Source organism: Sinocyclocheilus anshuiensis, unplaced genomic scaffold (genome assembly GCF_001515605.1).
Source record: "Sinocyclocheilus anshuiensis isolate Anshui unplaced genomic scaffold, SAMN03320099.WGS_v1.1 scaffold4, whole genome shotgun sequence".
Taxonomy (NCBI): Eukaryota; Metazoa; Chordata; class Actinopteri; order Cypriniformes; family Cyprinidae; genus Sinocyclocheilus; species Sinocyclocheilus anshuiensis.
Window position 1 is genome coordinate 931,720 of NW_015554075.1, and position 20,522 is coordinate 952,241.

Genomic DNA, 20,522 nt, shown 5'->3' on the forward strand with positions numbered 1-20,522 from the left:
TATTAATGTATTTGATGAAGAGGGATGCATAAGAGACTTTAATTTGTTGCTCCGTAGGGGGGAGAGGTTGAGTCTGATAATTGGATGTTGAGACATAACCGTGTGCCGAATATGTGTCTGTGCACCAGATTGAGGTCCACACCCCTGCAGACAGTCACCACAGACCATCTGTCCACACATCCCCTCCTCCCAAACATACACATTTGGCCCGAGAGCCCACACACAGACATCCACCATCCCATCTAAAAGTGCTTTCTCAGCCGCTGAACAAGCCAATTCTGCAGCTATAAACACAAAGCACACATACCTCCACAGAAATAAAAGCCCGCTTACTCTGCCAAGCACACCAACAAAGAATAAACATCTCCCTAATGAACGTTACACAAAGCTCACAGTCCATAACGACACTGGAGCTGAGCTGAGGCACACTGTACTTAAGCATAAGGCTCCCAGCAGTACACTACACACTCTGTCTGACTGAGATAAACAGACGTATACGTCATTTACAGAAACCCCCCCTCCCCCCCTCCAAACTGCCTTGTCAGTTTACACACACAATGGCCCCTACCCAGTAAACAAAAACCATGAGCTGCTTAGCGTCATCAATATTTTACCTCAAAGTAATCTATTAATTATAGCCAAGCGAATAGCCCCAGTCTACCGGCTCATTACATATCAGACAAGAACTGGTAGCATCTTGTTCATGGCTGGCTAGAGCTAGGGTTGGTCTGCGCTATGTTTAGAATGGAAAACTAGTTCATACCGCATGCTATTTTCATAAAATATTTTGCAAGTATGTAATATGTAAACAGTTTAAGTAGAATGCATGATGCTAACATTACCTTGCCACATTGCATGTTTTATTTTGAAATGAATGCTAATATTAAAGGGCTAATTCTCCCAAAAATGACATTTCTGTCATCATTTATTCACCCTCATGCTGTTCCAAAGAACAGATGTGAGGCAGAATGTTAGCCTCAGTCAGCAGACATTTTCATTATATGGGAAAAATTTTTTTGTTGTGCACATCTTTTAACATATTATTTGTGTTACAGAAATAAAGCCATACAGGTTTGAAACAAGATGAGGATGAGTCAACGAGTTTAAAAAAAATGGTAAATAATACATACCCTAGTGTAAAATAAATCTACTAAAATGTATGTGAAATACATGTATTTCATGCTAAGTATACCGCAGATACATTTACATATTTACTTAATAAAAACACTCTGCAATTGTACTTTTGGTATACTAAGTCAAGTCAAGTCACCTTACCTTTATTTATATAGCGCTTGTAACAATACAGATTGTGTCAAAGCAACTGAACAGCATTAATTAGGAAAATAGTGTGTCAATAATGCAAAATGACAATAGTAAACACTCATTTTTCAGTTAAAGACAGTTCATCATTGAATTCAGTGATGTCATCATCCAGCTCAGTTCAGTTTAAATAGTATCTTTGCAATCATTTGCAATCAACTATACTAAACTGGTATACTTAAAGTCTGCTAAATTGGAACGACTAATTTTGTACTTAATGCATTTTAATTGTGCGGAAGTAGTGCTGAAATCCAACTAAAGACATACTGAAGTATATTTGATTGTGCTAAAGTGAAACTATTGCAAGTACACATCAGGTACCCTTTAAATATCTTGCATTTAAAGATCAATGTTATTCAAAGCTCATACAGTCCTCATCAATAGTGACATTAAAACACATCTTATGCTTAATATTAAGAAATTTGCATTGTGTGCAAATAGTACTCCAAATAAATTTAAATTATACATTTTTAAAAATCTGTTAATAGATTTGAACTATACTTAGTATGAAAGAAATGCATTTTAAATATATAATTTTTTAGTAGTGTAATACTACTTATTTACTTAATATAACATGTAACTATATATATATACTATACTACACTATATTTAATAGGTACAGGAGTATATATATATACACACAAACAGTACATATTACATAGTACACATATGTGACCCTGGACCACAAAACCAGTCATAAGGGTCAATTTTTCGAAATTGAGATTTATACATTATCTGAAAGCTGAATAAATAAGCTTTCAATTGATGTATGGTTTGTTAGGACAGGAAAATATTTGGCCGAGATACAACTATTTGAAAATCTGGAATCTGAGGGTGCAACAAAATCAAAATATTGAGAAAATCGCCTTTAAAGCTGTCCAAATTAAGTTCTTAGCAATGCATATTACTAATCAAAAATTACATTTTAATATACTTACAGTAGGAAATCTACAAAATATCTTCATGGAACATGATCTTTACTTAATATACTAATGATTTTTAGCATGAAAGAAAAATCTATAATTTTGACCCATACAATGTATTTTTGGCTATTGCTACAAATATACCCCAGCGACTTAAGACTGATTTTGTGGTCCAGGGTCACATATTTTATATTACATTCAAATAAGTCAAAAGAAAAATGCTTAACAGATTTGCTATCCCCTCTAGTTCATTTCTTCATTCATCACAATGGAAAAGAAGGTTCAGTTCCCATTGCATTGTGGGCCACAGTATCCACAACAACTGAGACAAATATAGTTGATAAGCTTGATATTCAATCTAAAAAAAAACAAAACATGAATACTATGCACAGCACAACAGTCAAGTAGTGCACTATTCTAAACCCTCATTTAATTTTTTTTAACTGACTAAAGTCCTCAGTTTCAATTATCCAATGGAATAATTAAATCCAGTTCACACCCCATTAAGGCGGAACTGATTTCAAGGTGAGTTTTTGGCTAATGTATTGGACACAGGTGATCAGAGACAGGTTAGTGCATACTGATACAACTCCATGCTGGAACCAACTCCTGCTGTAAGACGGAAAAGGGAGCAGCGACGTGTGACGCAATTCCCAATCTCGACCAGTGGCAGAACGGGTGACGGAATACGTTCTTGCGTGCGTAAGGACATGGCTGACCATGTGCTATTTTAGGAAAGAGAATGACTTATTAAAGCCATTCTTCCCCCCGCTGTCACAAGCACTTCAAGTCTAACCGTGCTAACCGAGGCAGGCTCGGGGCGGTGTGCGTGATTGTACGTTTGTGAGCATGTGTGTGTTTGCATGTGAATGAATGCCTGTGTGTAACCCATGCTCTAATTGAGCTCATGGGTCAGGTGTAGATTGGGTGAAGTTGGTGAGTCTGCTACAGAACTAAAATAGACCTGCATCCTCTGCAGCTACTACTGATGCAGCACTGTGTGAGAATGAGTTCATTCACTGTCTCTCTCCAATTCTCCATGGTTCGGTATACAAAGTAAGTTGACAGTGAGGCTGCAGTCCACAGAACAGACTATAAACTTACTGCAACGTCTTCACCGCATCCAGATATGCTGACCTTGTTTCACAATAAGGAAAGTGCTGACCTTCACTGAATCACCTAAGACTTGTCCCATTAATTAGTAATGCTTACATTTTCTCTTAAAGACAGACAAGGGAGAAATGCTTAGATGGTGTTTTATCCCACTACAAGGATAAGGACAAAAACAATCACACTGCAATTACTTTAAACACATTGTGATTCAAATTACAATTTGATAAACATTTAACATTTAATTTCGCTGCTTCCTGGATCAAAGCAAACCACAAAAGGCATGAAGTAATTAAATAAGCAGCTCTTGCATTCAAAAGAGTGTGTGAAACAACAAACGGGTAAGCAATAATTCAATTTGGAGCAACGCCTCGTGCATTTGAGTCATGTTTTGCCCGCATTCTGCAGCCAATAGATAGAGTTACTCTTAAGCAAACCGCATCGTGTTCTCACACCATCTCCTGAGATGAGTTAAGTTTGCTTTTAGACGGCTGTTTGTTTGAGTGGTCAGATGTAAGCCAAAATGTTTTCGTACCTCTCGGAGAATCCTGAACAAACCAAGTGCATAAGAGACTTCTTTCAAAAACATTTAAAAAAATCTTACCAGTAATGTACAGGTGTCACATTCTTTCTTTCAAAAGGAACTGAATGTGCTAAGGCATTATACATTTTTTTTTTTAAACTGATTACTGCTATAATTTTCTGACAACCCTAATCTCACCCTATTATAGTCATAATTTCTGTTGAACAGGTTTAACAAAGGGGGAAAAAAATAAAATCTTTCCAATCACCCCTGCATGGGATTCACTGTAGTAGACTACAGACAAAACAGAACGCCACTAATTCGTTTTGAAGTATGCAGTGCATCGCAGACTATATTTTTATTTAATTAAATCCCAGTCTGTTGTAGTTTATTGTGCAAGGAAATATCAATTTTGATTGAATTAATTGTGCAGCTCTAACCACTACTCAAATAAACCTTTAAAATAAACAAAGTAACTGCATTACTAACAGACTTCTGCTAAACATTCTTCATGATCAAGCTTCAATCCATGAGCTACAGACTGCAATCAGTGAACCAAGCTGTAAGGGCAGCGCTGAATCTCTGCATCTAAAAGAATTAATAACTGCATAGTTTATCTGGGATCCTTTTGTTTGCTGTAACCACTGGTAACCATGGCAACCGGGGACCGGTGGTTGAGGTCAGAGGTCACGTGATACGACGTGCCACTGAGGAAAAGAGCCGGATGGTTAGACAGAGAAAATGAGGGATGCTTTGAAAGAGAAACATGAAAGATGGAGAAAGATAAATGGAATGGGGGGAGTCTGGAGTTCTTCCAGCCACTGCTCTCTCGCCTCTCCATCTCCGCCCTGGAATTAATCCAAAACTTGCAGTCATTCTGTGATAGCAGGATCACTATTGACATTCATGCTTGCAACAAACAGCATCTGATTTAGGAGAGATCTGATGACACATAAACATCATTTGGAAAGGGAACAGACCAGTCAAAGTCAATCAGTTTTGCCCAGGGTTTTGAATGAATATGAATATTCATCACGGCTACAAAGGCAACTTAATACCCTAAACATCTATGTGCACAACCCTATGATAATATCACATAACATTCACAGGTGTTTGAATAATTTCTAGTCAGCTGTGACACAGAAAAGACACTCTGTGATTCATACGAAAATCACAAGCATGTGCTCATGATATCACTGTGATACATCTGTGTGTTCCAGGCGAAATGATCATCATATTTCAGAGTATAAACAGAGCTCTGAGTGGATGATACACCCACACTACATGCTTTGGACTGTCATACGAGCGGGTGTGAGGAAAATACATGCATTGTACATAAAATCCAACAACATGAGGGGCTTTCAAATTGGTATTTGTTCCCCTGTGAATATCCTATGAAGGTCAAATGGCTTGTACCTTCTTGTATCGTCAGGAAAAGAGGAAAAGGTGATTGATAAGCGAAGAGACAAGTGAAGTCAGAACTAGTAGAGAGGCATCAATCCCAGAGGAAGATGAATGTAAATAATTCACTCACAGATGCTTCGGATGAGATGACACTACCCACGGGTCAGCATCAAAGACAAAACTCTAATATTTTCACCCAAATTAGAAAGTGCTATATTTTCTGAACAGTATACACTACATGATAACATAGTGAATTAATTATTGGGTTTGACCATTTCAGAAAATCCCTAAAGCCATGTTATAGTGGAAAGCCTTCCAAGATGAGTGGATAAGAGGGTTTGAGGTTGGTAAGATTTTTGAAATATTTTTAAGAAGTCTCTCCTGCTCACTAAGGTTGCATTTATTTAATAAAATGTCTGTAAAAATAGTGAAATATTATTAGAATTGAAATAACAGTTTTCTATTTTAATGTATTTTAAAATGTAATTTATTTTTGTCATAACAAAACTGAATTTTCAGCAGCCATTTTCATTTTCAGAAATGTATAATAATGTAGCAATATAAAAGTCTTTACTGTCACTTTTAATGCATCTTTGCTGAATAAAAGTATTAATAAAAAAAAACTGTATTGACCCCAAACTTTTGAATGTCAGTGTATGATATTAATGTTTTGACATACAGTACTATATATCGCAAGAGCCATATTTTTCTTTACTTAACAGTACATGTAGGTTTGTCATATTAATGACATGAAAAATTGCAATCCTGCAACACACTAATGCAAATGCAGTAATCGTGACTGAAAAGCATAATGATACATGACACAGTGTATTGATCCATTAGATCATTTTAGATTACTCTGAAATAAGTGGCTTTTAAAGGGGAAAAGAAGAGGTCAATTCACTGTGAAATAACAAGGAAACCAGGACCTGGTTGATTTTATAGAGGGTACACATAAAACGCTTGTAAAAGGATCTTTAAATCCGGCAGTCACACTCAGCAGAAATGGAACAAATTATGGGAAACTGAAAACAATTTGCCATAAAGTAAAAGGAAACAGAAATGACAAACAACAGACAAACCTCAGCTGGAAGGTCAAGAGCAGATTTCTCTCATCTTTCCCTCTCTTTTTTCTTAACAACTCTCATATGATAAGTGCTCCTGGACAATTAATAGAACTTCACACCAAACACCTACATTTATGTAATGGTTCATGTAAATGTAGCAGTTCAATTCAATTATTCCTTTTAAATATGTAGCATTTTAAAGGAATAATTCACCCCAAAATTATGTAATAATGTGCTCAACTTTGTAATTCCAAAAATGTATTTCTTCCTTTTTTTCCATTTTTGAAACATATTTTAAAAATGTCTGGGTAGAAGAGAAAAGAATGAGACATCATACATCGTGTTTAAATTGGAGCTTGACAAACTACAGTTCCCAAACAGTGCAGTGAAGACATTAGAATAGAAGATTTGCATTTCCTAAAGCAAATACCAGCTCTCAAAAGGTTGCAAAAGAATCGTGTTTGGTAAGCATAGAATTTGGACTTTAGTTCTGTTAAAAATGAAATGTCGCATCAGTCACTTGCTGTTGTCATGACAATAAGTATGCATCTTGTTTTCTGTTGGGTGAATACAAGAATCAACAGCAATACATGTTTACATTTACGCAGGGAAGGCAAGACCAATCACAATTTAATGTTCATATATTATGATGACATCACTATTGGTTACATTTTGAATGTTAAACATTCTATGAATGTAAATCAGTAGGGAAAATACTGTAATCTTCAAATCAATTCATTAGAATATGAAAATAAAAAAAAATTTCAAAAATGGAGTCTATAGGCTGTTCTGGCTCAATTGCACAAGTTTAACTCCCTGTTTTATGTTTTTTTCTGAAAGCCATTTAATAAAATGCAAAATAAAGAATCCGAAACACGCAACCCTCAGCATGCTTTTATGCATTTGTGAGAGTGTCTGACTCACCTGTTTCCAGCTGTCATATACTAAAATTGTGCTGTCCTCATCATCCACGGTCACTCGCCGCTGGTAACCCTCATCTACAACACACACACACACAAACATTTCTTTTAAAAACGACACTCAAGCATAAAACAAAATCACTTGTTATCTAAATCATTAATTAGCATCTAATTTTATTCCTGCAGTTGAGCAGAAACTGGCAATTTCACGGGATCAAACGTATAATAATATATCTGTGAGAAGAATACAAAAGAATTTTGAAAGGTAAGTTCAGAATTGGACTCGAGACAGTTGTGACTCGTAACAATTTATCAGGTGCAGAATCGATGCACAAGGACAGTCAGCTCAGGTAAGATGAAAAAAAACCTGTCTATGTGTCTGATTGGCTCTTTATCCCCTAGTAAATGACATGCTCTGTTTGTGCAGAAAGTGTCTGTGCAGAGGCAGTACTCTGCTGCTTCTCTCCCACCTCATTAAGACACAAGATGATGAAAGACCTGAAATAAGATAGATGCCTTCACGGCACCCACTCCGCTTTTTCCAATCAAATCCTGAGAGCCTTACACTAGTGATCTCAGGTGTCTGTGAGGTGATAAGTGTGTTTCATCCAAAGCAAATCTAAATATAGTACTACAGTCCTTGGCATCCTGATGCTTGATGCTGAGCAAAAGAAGGGTGTATGAATATAATCTTTACCGGTTGCTTGGGTTTCAGAGTCTATAGAGAGTGATCTGTCTGACAGTCCAGCAAGGCAAAGTGCCAGAGAGGATTTGCCCACTCCATTCTGGCCCAGTAGTACTATCCGAAGGGGTCCGTGGTACTTTTGCTGCGGCGGTTTCGCTGAAGGAGAATCTTGGATAGTGCTGATGCTGATTTGCGGAGTAGCAGGCTCATCGAGCCCTGGCGTCCAATCGTAATCCTCAGACACAGCTTCCTCTCGCCTCAGCTGATGCTTGATTGGCAGGGGGGTGCTGCCCCTGCGAAGCGGGGGCGCAGCTGATAAAGTTAAGCCATAACCCTGTGAAAACTGAAGACAAGTAAAAACATACATCACAGGCAAAGACATTCACCCGATAAATCTGAACATCAAGAACAATGGCAGTACTTACGATATCTAACTTAATAATGTATAGAAACAATCCATGTGCAAGGGGGAAGGATCGTGATCCTCTGGATTTTAGGGTTGTGCACACTATACAAAAGTGGGTCAAAACACTGAGCAGTGCATCCACTCACATGAACAAGCATCACTTGCTTTAAAGGAGTGGCATAAACATCCCAACAGTCCAAAATGACGAGGGACCTAATGAGTTTTCTCAGGCTCAAGGCTGTTGAGAGCTTCGTCCATCTATCTCCATCAAGCAAAATCGCCAAGAGAGCTCTTAAACTGTTTACTGTGTTTGCTTGCAAGGGCAACTGGCATCAATATTAATATGACAATTAATCTAGCCGCAGCACTGCAGGTGTGCTGGGGACCTGGTACGCCTGATCCGGTGTCAGACATGCAAGACACACATAGACAGCCAATTATACTAATTGAAAGGAGGTAATTAATTAATCATAGACTTTATTGTGGGACAGACAGTGAGGCAATAGGATGTAGTATGATGCTTGGGGTGAGGCCAGCTCTAAACAGTTACTTTTAATCATAAAAAAAAAATTCTGAATTTTAATCATGAATATTGAAGTAGTATGCAAATCATAAATAAATTCTCGACTATAATAGGAGGACTTGCAAATAGTGATCATAATTATCAATATAGCTATTTTTAACCGTTTTTATCATTACAAGGACACTAAACTATAATATTAGAAATAAACCTAGGATTGTCTCAGCACAGGAATATTTTCAAACACAATCACTCCTACAGAAACAAAGTCAACACAAAGGCTGCAGAAGAAGAGAGGGTGTGTTCACACACACCGGCGAACATCCCAGACCTGTGAAGAACCCTACAACCCCCCCCCCCCCCCACCCCCTCAGAGAATTACACTGCTTACACAGCAGCACCGGATTTCTCTCTCTCTACACACACACACACACACACACACACACACACACACAAAAGGGAAAGCGATGATCTTACCTGGTCCGACATCGTTCTTCAGTTCATCTGCTCTCAGTGAGACATTCCGCCGTCCATGTCATGTCGCTGAGCGTCAAACACTGCACAAGCGTCGGTGGGGATTGTTACATTACACTCGACTCATATGCCATCACATGGCTGTAGTCTGAAAAAGAAACGCTCCCAATGTGACCCTAACCGCGCAAAAACGCTCCTTTTTCTCACTCTGACTTAATAGTAAACATTTAATCGCTTCTCTGCGAACCGGTGCGCTGTGTGACTCACGTATTACTATACACCTGTCAGTCCCTTCAAGTCTCTATAATATTGGTTTTTCAGATGAGAGCACGTAGCCCCGCCTACACCTGTCAGTCCCTTTAAGTCTCTATAATATTGGTTTTTCAGATGAGAGCACGTAGCCCCGCCCCCGCACTGTAGACACGCCTCTTCATTCCAGTCGTTACCTGAATGCTCCCGATCTCTCTGTATGTCTCTCAATCTCAGATCAAGGTAACTCTTAAGGGTTTTATATTCTATTTATCGATATGTTTAACGTTTATATTCTATTTATCTTTATTTTTAATAATACTAATGCTGCTCTGGAAATTCCATTTACTGGACCCCTGGATTGGGGTTGGTTATGACTGATTCGATTATTTTTATACATTTTTGATTAGCATGTTAATTTTTATTTTTTTATTTTCGTAAAATGCATTCAAAATGTAACAAAATTAACATGCTAATCAAAAATGTGTGTGTGTAGTGTGTATTTTTGTGTGTTTTATATATATATATATATTTTTTTTTTATTATATATATCTTTTTTTTTAAGTTGAACTAAAATGGCATATGCTAGGAGCTGTACTGCCTCTTTTGTGACAGCAGCACCAGATCATTTATAAACAAGAGCCATTTGACTTCAGTGTCTAGTAGAGTACAACCAAGTGCTGCATCTGTTCTCTCTCTATTTCTCTCTCTCTCCTACATATTGTGGACAAGTGTTCATAAGCTTTGTCCTTGATAAGTACTTTGTTTGAATCACAGCTCTCCACCTCTCTACCCTTCCCAGACACATAAAGCGTATCCTTCGAGATATTTTTCTCCTGTAACCCTGACGTTTTCAAGCACTGCATTAATTATTGAGTGGTCATTAAGTTTTATTGCAGCCACATCAAGCATCATTTATGTCACAGGTGGAGGTAAAAACGTTTCCTCACAGGCTTTTTAATAATTTCTGCGAAGACCAATTGATCTTCTTGTCTGTCTCTCTGATCTTAGTTTAAATGAACTATTATTAGGGTCCAAGAAGCGAAGTATATTGGAAGCGGTCTGAATGGTCTGGTGGTCTCCCAGTCAAACACTTAAGCGCCCCTATCAGCTCAAAAATTGACTTCTTTTCTGTTTAAAACCCCTTGGTGTAGACTAGAGAAAAATTCCTCCTTCTTCCCGCATTCATAGCTGATTGAACATTGTGTTTTCAATATCACCCATACTCTGCCTACAAATCTTCTGACCGAATTTATCTCAGATGTTCAGACCAAGCTTACAAAGCATATTGAAGTCATTTTCATTAATGTGTAATGATCATAAATCATACAATCTGATTAATAAACTTACAGTTTCTTCTTATTCTTTATCTTATGCGAAGTCCACTGATATCCCATTTTAGAGTCTTAGCCTAACTTGTCTGACATTTACATAATGACGTTTTTGCTGTTCCTCCTAATTTGTGCATATCTTTGCTACATTTGGCTAGAGGTGATCTTCGGACCATGCACAAAACAAAGTTACTGAAACTTTTCAAAGTCAAGAATCAACAGCAAACAAAGATGTATCTTCATAACACTTTGTCATATGGACACAAATTAATTGTTTGGGGGTTGTTACATTGTTATAAATTGGCCTAAAACCTAAAACCTAAAAGGTTCCTATGGCTCAGTGGTAGAGCATTGCATTAGCAGCACAAAAGATCATGGGTTCAATTCCCAGGGAATACACATACTGGTAAAAAATGTATAGCTTGAATGCACTGTAAGTCGCTTTGGATAAAAGCGTCTGCTAAATGCATAAATTATTATTAAATTAAATTATTAAAATCATGCTTCTGTACAGTAGATTCCCTCTGGCTTGCAGAGTATGATGGTGTCTCCATGTCTCCCATCTGCCAAATTGGATTTTGATGAAAACTGTTCTCCTTCGACAAATGTTGTCCAGTTCTCTCCAAATTTGGCTCAGAGGATCTTCATACCACACCGGACATCACATTTATTTTTTGTATTCAGAATGATCTGGCTGTTGCAGCAACAGAATTTTCTTCATTTAAGAATCAACCGGTTGACTGGTTGTTTAAAGGGGTCATATGATGCGATTTAAATTTTTCCTTTCTCTTTGGAGTGTTACAAGCTCTTGGTGCATAAAGAAGATCTGTAAAGTTGCAAAGAATAAAGTCTCAAATCCAAAGAGATATTCTTTATAAAAGTTAAGAGTCAACCACGCCTACCTACTAAAACGGCTCGTTCTAACACGCCCCCGCATGTCTACGTCACGATGTGGGAAAATTTGCATAACGCTGCCCAAATGTTCACGCAAAGAAAGAAGGCGAAACTTTTATTCTTGCTGTAGTATTGTTGTTGCCGCCGCCGCCATGTCGTGAAGGCGCTGTGTTTCGTTGTGAAAGCTAAACTACTTTGGTTGGCCTTCCAAAAGAGGACGATATCCGCTTTGTCATGCCTGGAGCTGATCTGTGCTGGTCGCTGAGGAAATACATCAACTTCGCGCTGTGGATCGCCGGATCGGCTTTCAACGTGGACAAAGCGGAGTCCAGCCCAGGGTCGTCACATGTGGTTGCCGCAAGTCCACCAGACGCTCCTTCGTCGAATCCGACGGCCGTGCCGTTCTCAAGCCCGCTCGCCTTTGCTCACTCAAGCCGGCCTCCGCATACTCTAGGCCTCCGCTCACTCTAGGCCTTTGGCCTCCGCTCACTCAAGGCCGCGGTGTGTGACGCTGTTTAGTTGTGAAAGCGAAACTACTTTGTTTGGCCTTCCAAAAGAGGACACGACTAGAAATCAGACCGCATAAACACATTTCATTACACCAAATACACAAAATAATGTTCTTTTTAGCAGCATCATATGACCCCTTTAAAGGATGTTTATTATTATAGTCATTTAACACCTTTTAATTTTGTGTTTTCCTCATCACACACATCTGCAATTGCTTTGTAAATACATATGTAATGTTATATGTCAGTAAATATTATTAAATACATGTATATACTTAAAAATCATGATGCAAATAAGCCTGCTGTTATACCATTCATGGAGAGCAGAGGATCGTATTTTAGGTACGATGTGACAGATTGCATGTCACATTGCCAGCTCAGTGCAGCTCCACAGCAGTCTTCCAATCACACAGAGCAAGACCGCCTCAGTCTGTGGTGGTCTGGGGCATCACATGATGACAAAGAGGGTCGAGAGGGACAAGTGGAGCACGCTGAGCTCATGTCGCAGATGTTAGTGTGCAGTGTTAATTACATCTCATCAGACCTCGCCGGCTCTCTGAAAGGAGTCTGAAAGGAGTTTGATGTGAGCGTTGACAACTCTAATTATTCAGTAAACCCCCCAAAATATGACTGTTATAATTACAGTAGATAACGAGTGAGTTTAAGTGGGTACCTCTTGCGAGCGCGTTGAATAGGTGATGCTGTCAGCGTAATTGTGAGACAGCTCAACCCCATTCTCATCGTTGTTCTCGTCTGCCTGTCTGCACTTTAACGGCGACCTCTTTGAACTGCTGTTAGCTCATTGAGGTCTAAGGGGACGTTGCATCAGATTAGCAAAAAAAATGTAAATGGTCACTTGCGTGGCTGGTGTTTTGCTGGTTTATTAAAAGGGATTACAGCAAAACAAACCAATTTTCCAGTCACCTTTAAAAACCCATGTAAACAGACCCATTCATTGGTTTTGTTATATTGTCAAATAACAGGCATCAGCAGAAAGCCAGCCTCTCTTGATCTCTTTTATAGATTCCTCCCTCTACCCATCCTAGAGGTGATTTCTAACCTGGGAGTTATTTTATAAAATGCCCAGCCTTGGATGCAAAGCTTAGCATGAGTGCCACTCTGTAATGCATTTCAGAAGAAGACGTGAATAAAAGAAGGGCACAGATTTGTTGTTCTGGAGAGATGAATGATTGACAGAGAGGGGCCAGTACAGACTTTGTCACATTTATAGACCCGGAAAAAGATTTTGCCAAGTTAAAAACCGATGCCTGAATAGCAGGGTATAAAACATACAATGGTATCACCCTATTTTTTTCTTTTTTGGACAAGACATAATAGTAATACCATAGTTTTGGAACCCTTTACAAAAAAAGTACTGTGGTGGTACCATGGTACAGTGATGGTATTAGATGATAATAATATGGTATTTTGAAATATACTAGCATGGTACTGAAATGTATGTATTATGGTACTTTATTGTATTTCTAAGAATACCATGGTAACATGCTCAAAATACTTTTGTGATTTTATGATCTATGTGACCCTGGACCACAAAACCAGTCATAAGGGTACATTTTTCAAAATTGAGATTTATACATCATCTGAAAGCTGAATAAATACGTTTTCCATTGATGTATGGTTTGTTATGATACAATATTTGGCCGAGATACAACTATTTGAAAATCTGGAATCTGAGGGTGCAAAAAAAAAAAAATCTAAGTATTGAGAAAATCACCTTTAAAGCTGTCCAATGTCCAAATGTAGCAATGCATATTACTGATCAAAAATTAAGTTTTGATTTATTTATTAAGTATTTATTTATTAAGTATTTATTATTATTTTAATTTTTCTATATTTTAAGTTTTGTTAATTTTCTGTGCTTTTTAATTTTTTAATATAGTTTATATTTTTTGTAATATATCTATTTAGCTTGAATGTATTTTTTATTACAATAAAAATTGTTTTAGCTTCAGTTAATGGTAACAGCACTAGTTAATATATGGTTTTGGGACATATACCATGCTAATATAATGGTTTTGGTTTATCAGATTACCATGGTATTAGCATCTGTCTTCATCTCTGCCTGTACGTTTTTGTAAACGAAAAACTGTTCTTTTTCAACTCTGTTTGCTGTATCCTTTTCTTTTATCCCGCCTCTCAGTTCAGATCAGGCAAAAGAGATGAACTGATTAGGAGGGAGGAGCATGGGGAATGGAAATTCAAGGAGAAAAATTGCCGGATCAATTCAGATCCACATTTTATTACACTGGCTACAATATCAGCAGAGAATGAAAAAAATCTTGTGAAGTAGGATGACTCATCTGCAGGTTCTGAGAGCTGCTGAGTTCTCTCAGCCATGCCTCTGTCATTAATGGGAAATATTTATACTTTTCCCATTTCCGAAATCACAGTGCATTGCATTTCACATAAGGCTGACAATGACTGTCAAAAAACTCATTATAGCACATATCGATGATTCATAATATCAATGATCAGCAAGTGAGACTCAAACGCACTACATTTAGCCTTTATAGACGATCTATCTGATATACAGTACCAGCCCACACAAATCTAATCTATTACTCACCGCACAAGCGATCAGAAACAAGCTAATTAAAAATGAACACATATGTTGTCGAGAACACGCTAATGTGTGCGAGCGCGACCGAGTTGGTGATAAAAATCTGCCGTGATACGTTTTTAGTGTGAGAGAGAGATTTTGAAAAAGGGGAAGAGAGCAGCTGGCATGCTGGAACATTGTAAAATGTGATGCTGAGCCATAAATGCAGAGGTCCATGGTCTTATGTTTCTGTTCCTCTCTGTAGTGTTACTAAGCAACTCACAGTCTCAGCCAGCATGAGAGGGATGAGGATGCTCTGGCAGAAAATACCTGTCATTGTGTGTGTGGCGTGCGTGTACTTTGTGCCTGCGTGTGGGTGTGCTTTGCTGTGAAGCAGGTATGTGCTGTGCCTTACCATGTCGATCTGAGTGCGCGTGTTCTCATTGTGGGTGCGTTGCTGCTAGTATGTTCTGAGGAACGTGTTGAGACCCAGGCTGTGAGTGGGGCTGTGTGGGAGCGTGTTTTGGCACTATGTGCTGTAGGAAGGTAGCAGCTCTCCAGTGTTGGTGCATGATGGGTAGCAGCCCTCTCAGTTGCCTCAGGGCTGGCTTAGATAGCAGGAAGTAGAGTGGCGGGTTCCAGCAAGGTGCCAGACAAATCAGAAGAATGGCAGACAGCGAGGCCACCTCCCATAGCAGAGACACCTCCGTACTTGACGCCGGCGACGGGGCGGTGGAGCTGGAGGTGGGGCTTTCGGGTGAGCTGACGGAATTAAGGGACGGCGATAAAACATTGACAAACTCTAGCACGTAATAAGGCAGCCAGCTGATGGCGAACACCAGCGTGGAGCCGATGAGAAGGGCTGTGGCTTTTTTATTGCGGTGGTCTGCGGCTAGAGTGCCCCGGCAGCGGTACAGGTGTGTGATGATGAGCCCGCAATGCAGGGCGATGCAGAGTAGAGGAGCCACGTAATACACCAGAAATGCAGGAACGAGGAAGCCCAGCCAGTGACCGCGGCCCACCGACCACGTGCAGCCACTGTCAAACTGGATGTACGTGACTTTAGGTAGGGCCATGGCAATGGAAACCAGCCAGATAACAGCAACAGTGCCAGCTCTGTGGGCCAAATAGAGAGACAGATACAGAGAATTCAATAGCTATATTTTATGCCTCTTTATATCCCTGATGGCATTACCATAATAGTTTGATATAGTGGTATTGTGTGTTACACTTACAAAAATGTATTGCTGTGGTATTTTGAATGTGTTACACCTTGGTAGTAGTCACGATAAATATACATGCCGTTTTTTGGATGTGAACTATAATAGACGCCACCTTATCTCTTCTCTTGACATGAATTTCAGTTCCGTCATGGTACATTTCAAAGTACCGTAGTACCATCTCAGTACCACAGCACTTTTGTATTCATATACCATTATGGTATTCCAAGGCAGTTTGTATACATTACCATAATAATATCATCAGTCATGGTAATACACTTTTTTGTAAATGAGAGTAACGATCCTTTTCAAAAAGTACTGTGATTTAAATAAATATGATTTTCATCTCATATTGATTCGCATTGCGAGAAGTATATTTTTACTCATTGTCAGGCGTTCCCTGGATCGTTTTTCAGCGGAAGCGCGCCCTTCAGCTTTTCTTACACGGCGGCTGCAAAAATAAGTCAGTATTTATAAAATAAAGTAATAAATACCCGAGTTTGCATCTCGAATTGAAAGCGAGAAGGAAATAAAAAGTTATTATACTGCGAAATAACTATGAAAGCACGTTTAAGAGCGAGCTGTTCGCCTTTCCTGAACATATTGCGACCTAACCATTCTGATTCGTGAACAAATAACTCTTATGAGTCGATACTTTTAGTGAATCAAAAACAGCGTAAGTCACAAACAAATGACTCTTACGAGCCGGTCCTTTTAAATCAATTCATTCAAAAAGACCGTAATTTGAATCAGTGATGGATCCTTTACTGAATCAATCACGGCTTTGTTTTCCAAAAGCATCATAAGCCTAGTTAGATCGCAGAAACCATTCGCGCCAAGCGATCTACTTATATGTTTACGATGCTTTTGGGAAATTCATGCTGCCCAGAGTGGTTAGTGAATCAGCATAAAGTTATCATTTTTTCCAGTGATGGAATAATTTAAAGAAATATGCCTATATTGAGAATTTAAGTGAGATTTAGTGAATCTTGAAATCGACTTTGATCAATAACATATTAATGTACCATAGCTATGTAGCTATTCCGAAGTATACTTCAAATAAATATTTGTCCATCACTTCCTTTACTTTTTGTCGACAGAAAAACATATAAATATATAAAATATTTCTCCATTTCTTTCACAAATATAACTTTTCCCTTTTTACAACTGTTTTTCTTTAGCGCCTTCAGATACTCACACCTGCGCAGGGGTGGCCGGGGGTCGTGTCGAGGGAGCCACTATTCGATAACGCAGCACAGAAAGGGCAGCCAGGCTGAAGATGTCCACTCCAGCGGTCAGGGAGGTCATGAAGCTCAACAACACACAAACACCTCCTCCCAGCTGCCAGTTCTGAGAGCTAGCGCTTAGTAGCACACAGGGCAGGGTGAGTAAAGCACACAGATCAGCAAAACTCAGGTTTAACAGGAGGACAGAGCTGGGCTTTGAACGACGCCGTGGGTTACGCATCAACACCAACCACATGAGCAGGTGACCTCCGACCCCTACCAGCAGGGAGAGGATGCTGACCAGAGGCAGCACCAGAGAAAAGGAGATGGTGGTGTTGGTGGAGACCGTGTTAAAGAGCAGGTTTACAATGGCAGGCATGATGGATTGTGTAGAAATCAGCCAATCTCTGGGATAGAAAAGAAAAGAATAGAAAGATGGAGATAGATATAGCAATGTAGCTTTTATGCAGTACATACTTGATTAATAACTTACACACTGACATAAACACAAATGAAAAACAGAAATGCAAATCAGCCAATGTTACTCACATATTGTACATCTCAGTAAAAATAAATGAGAAAAACTTTGCAATAATACACTTTGCAATTACCTTAAATTACACTTTACAACAATAATCCATCCCACAGAATATGGAGCAATGGGAAGACATGATAACCAGCCCAATAAAATGTGTAAACAAGCAAAATACACCCATTAAATATGTGATATACGTACATCCTAGCACAGACATTTGCAATTACACTGACCAATTACTCCCAGAGGCAGTGACAGGAAAATCTTCCAAGCACAATTTAAAGCCCATGTTTCAACTTCCCCAACAGAACATCCATACGGCTATTAAACCTTGATGAACTTAAGAAACCTTTTAGTTTTGCATAGAGCAAAAAAATCCTTCTTTCCTTCATGATAAACATCAGCTAAAATAAAATAAAAACTGTATCTGATATCCTGACAGTGGAATATTTATCTTATAATAAATGCCTAAATAAAATCTGATTCCAACTCCACTGCAATTCTTTAGAAATATATTTGAAATTATGTTAATAATAATATATAAATTTGTTGTAGCATTTGGTATGATAGACAGATAGACACACATATGTAAACAGACAGGCAGATGATAGATAGATAGATATATAGATAGATGGATGGATGGATGGATGGACGGATGGACGGACGGACAGATAGACAGACAGACAGACAGACAGACAGACAGACAGAGAGATCTAAATTTCATTTTCCAAAGTACTTGTCAAAAAGTAAAAAAAACAACAAAAAAACAAGCTACAGCACAGAATCACATATGAAAAGGTCTGACAAAGAAGCAGGAGAAGAGAGTAGACACACAGCAATGAACACTGGAGAGAAAGAAAAAAAGTTACTTGATCAGGCATCAGTCTGGCAATCTGTGGGCTCACTTCTGTTCATCTGCTCTAGACAGACAGACAGACAGACAGACAGATAGATAGATAGATCTAAATTTCATTTTCCAAAGTACTTGTCAAAAAGTAAAAAAAACAACAAAAAAACAAGCTACAGCACAGAATCACATATGAAAAGGTCTGACAAAGAAGCAGGAGAAGAGAGTAGACACACAGCAATGAACACTGGAGAGAAAGAAAAAAAGTTACTTGATCAGGCATCAGTCTGGCAATCTGTGGGCTCACTTCTGTTCATCTGCTCTGAGGTACAGCATCCCCTAATGCAGCCACCCCCTTTACACACACAGTCCAGCCCTCCACACACACACACACACACACACACACACACACACACACACACACACACACACACACACACACTCACACACACCTGAAATTCTAATCTGCCTCATTAGGATATAACAACATTCATGTGCTGTTAAGGAGAATTTCAACAGAAAGAAACCAATTATGAGGCAGCGCTGAAAGGGCCGAGAGAGTGAAACAGGGAGCTAATTTACATCTATAAATACTTCATGATGCTCACCGGCCTCCTCCTAACACCAAAAACACCACACACAAACACTAAAAAATGAAGAATATGAACACACTCTCCTACACACTCTGACAGACTCGTAATTATGAAGTGAAACTGAGAAAATGTGTGATAAGTCAGTAAAGTTTCGTGATAAGTTGGGAAAGTTTTAGGCACAAGATACATGAATTGTTTGCCTCTTTCTTGTTTCATAAACTTAAATCAGCTTGTAAAAGCCGAGGACTCTTCCGGTGTTTACTGGTTTCTTGTGATTGCAGCCATCTGCTTGAGTTACTCACTTTTTTCACTGTTCAACTTGAACCACTTGAGTGTGTGTCAGAGTGTGTGAAAGTTACAAGAAAGAGTTAGTTGATTAATTTTTGCATGTGTATTATGCACTTACACAACAGTACCATGGTGTTTGGCATGCTACTGTTTTGTAACATGATAACAATAGGCTAGTTAACATGTTTATCTGGCATGTGAACTATACCATGGTAATGATAAAATACCCTGGTATATGTTTACATGTATATTTATAATCAAGCTAGTGGGGTTTTCTTTCTTTTTCTGATTTGTCTGTCCATTTTAGTATTTAGTTTTAAGCTACGTTTTATTTCAGCTTTATTTAAAGTGGTTTTAGTAGTTTAAATATATAGTTCAGTCATGAAACTCTAGATGGCGCATTCTGACAGGGTGTTAACGTAACTGATGATATTCAGAGAGTTAAACGACTTGGCACAAGCTGATTGGTTCATGCTGCATATGCAGCCAATGAGCTTACTGCCTTGCATTTATATGGCTGGCTAGCATTCACTTGAGATTCCTGCAGCGCGCTTTCAGAGTTCTCCGAAACCCTCCACCTTCCCCAGCTCCACCTGTATAGATCTGCTACGGGAGCAGATCTGTTCCGCCAAGACCAAATACATTAACATTGTCATATCCATCACCATGCTAAAATGTTCTGAGAGTTGTCATGATTGAAATATGCTTATTTGAATGTTTGTAGAATTAGCATAACACTGAGGCCAATTGTAAACCCATTAACGAGGCAATAGTGGCACTATATTAGGCAATTAGCCATTTTTCTTTTAGTCCACCGGAATCTGAACTTTTAAAGGGGTCATATGATGCGATTTAAATTTTTCCTTATTCTTTGGAGTGTTACAAGCTCTTGGTGCATAAAGAAGATCTGTAAAGTTG

The 20,522-nt window shown here is 38.7% G+C and overlaps 2 protein-coding genes across 3 annotated transcripts in view; both read right to left on the reverse strand.

Annotated features, from left to right (window-relative positions):
- The window catches only part of LOC107668956 (GTP-binding protein REM 2-like), a 26,190-nt gene extending 16,424 nt beyond the window's left edge, over positions 1–9,766 (reverse strand). Inside the window, exons 1-4 of one of the 2 annotated variants that reach the window (XM_016461030.1) lie at positions 9,700–9,766; positions 9,356–9,633; positions 7,965–8,295; positions 7,272–7,345 (exon numbers count right to left, since the gene is read on the reverse strand). In XM_016461030.1, coding sequence (XP_016316516.1) covers positions 7,272–7,345; positions 7,965–8,295; positions 9,356–9,367 — 417 coding nt within the window. In that variant the 5' untranslated portion in view covers positions 9,368–9,633; positions 9,700–9,766. Of the gene's footprint in view, positions 1–7,271; positions 7,346–7,964; positions 8,296–8,504; positions 8,718–9,355; positions 9,634–9,699 lie in introns of those variants that run through there. The other variant, XM_016461031.1, reaches the window with a different exon arrangement.
- A 5,230-nt stretch (positions 9,767–14,996) lies between these two features.
- Positions 14,997–16,616, reverse strand: LOC107668957 (uncharacterized). Its single transcript, XM_016461032.1, has 2 exons — positions 16,610–16,616; positions 14,997–16,011 (listed from the first exon to the last, which is right to left on the reverse strand). The coding sequence occupies exon 2, from the start codon at positions 15,969–15,971 to the stop codon at positions 15,336–15,338; it is 636 nt and encodes a 211-aa protein (XP_016316518.1). The 5' UTR covers positions 15,972–16,011; positions 16,610–16,616; the 3' UTR covers positions 14,997–15,335.
- Positions 16,617–20,522: the final 3,906 nt, after the last annotated feature.

Bases quoted from the DNA above. Each gene is read 5' to 3' on its own strand.
- LOC107668957 (XM_016461032.1), bottom strand. From the start codon at position 15,971: ATGGCCCTACCTAAAGTCACGTACATCCAGTTTGACAGTGGCTGCACG.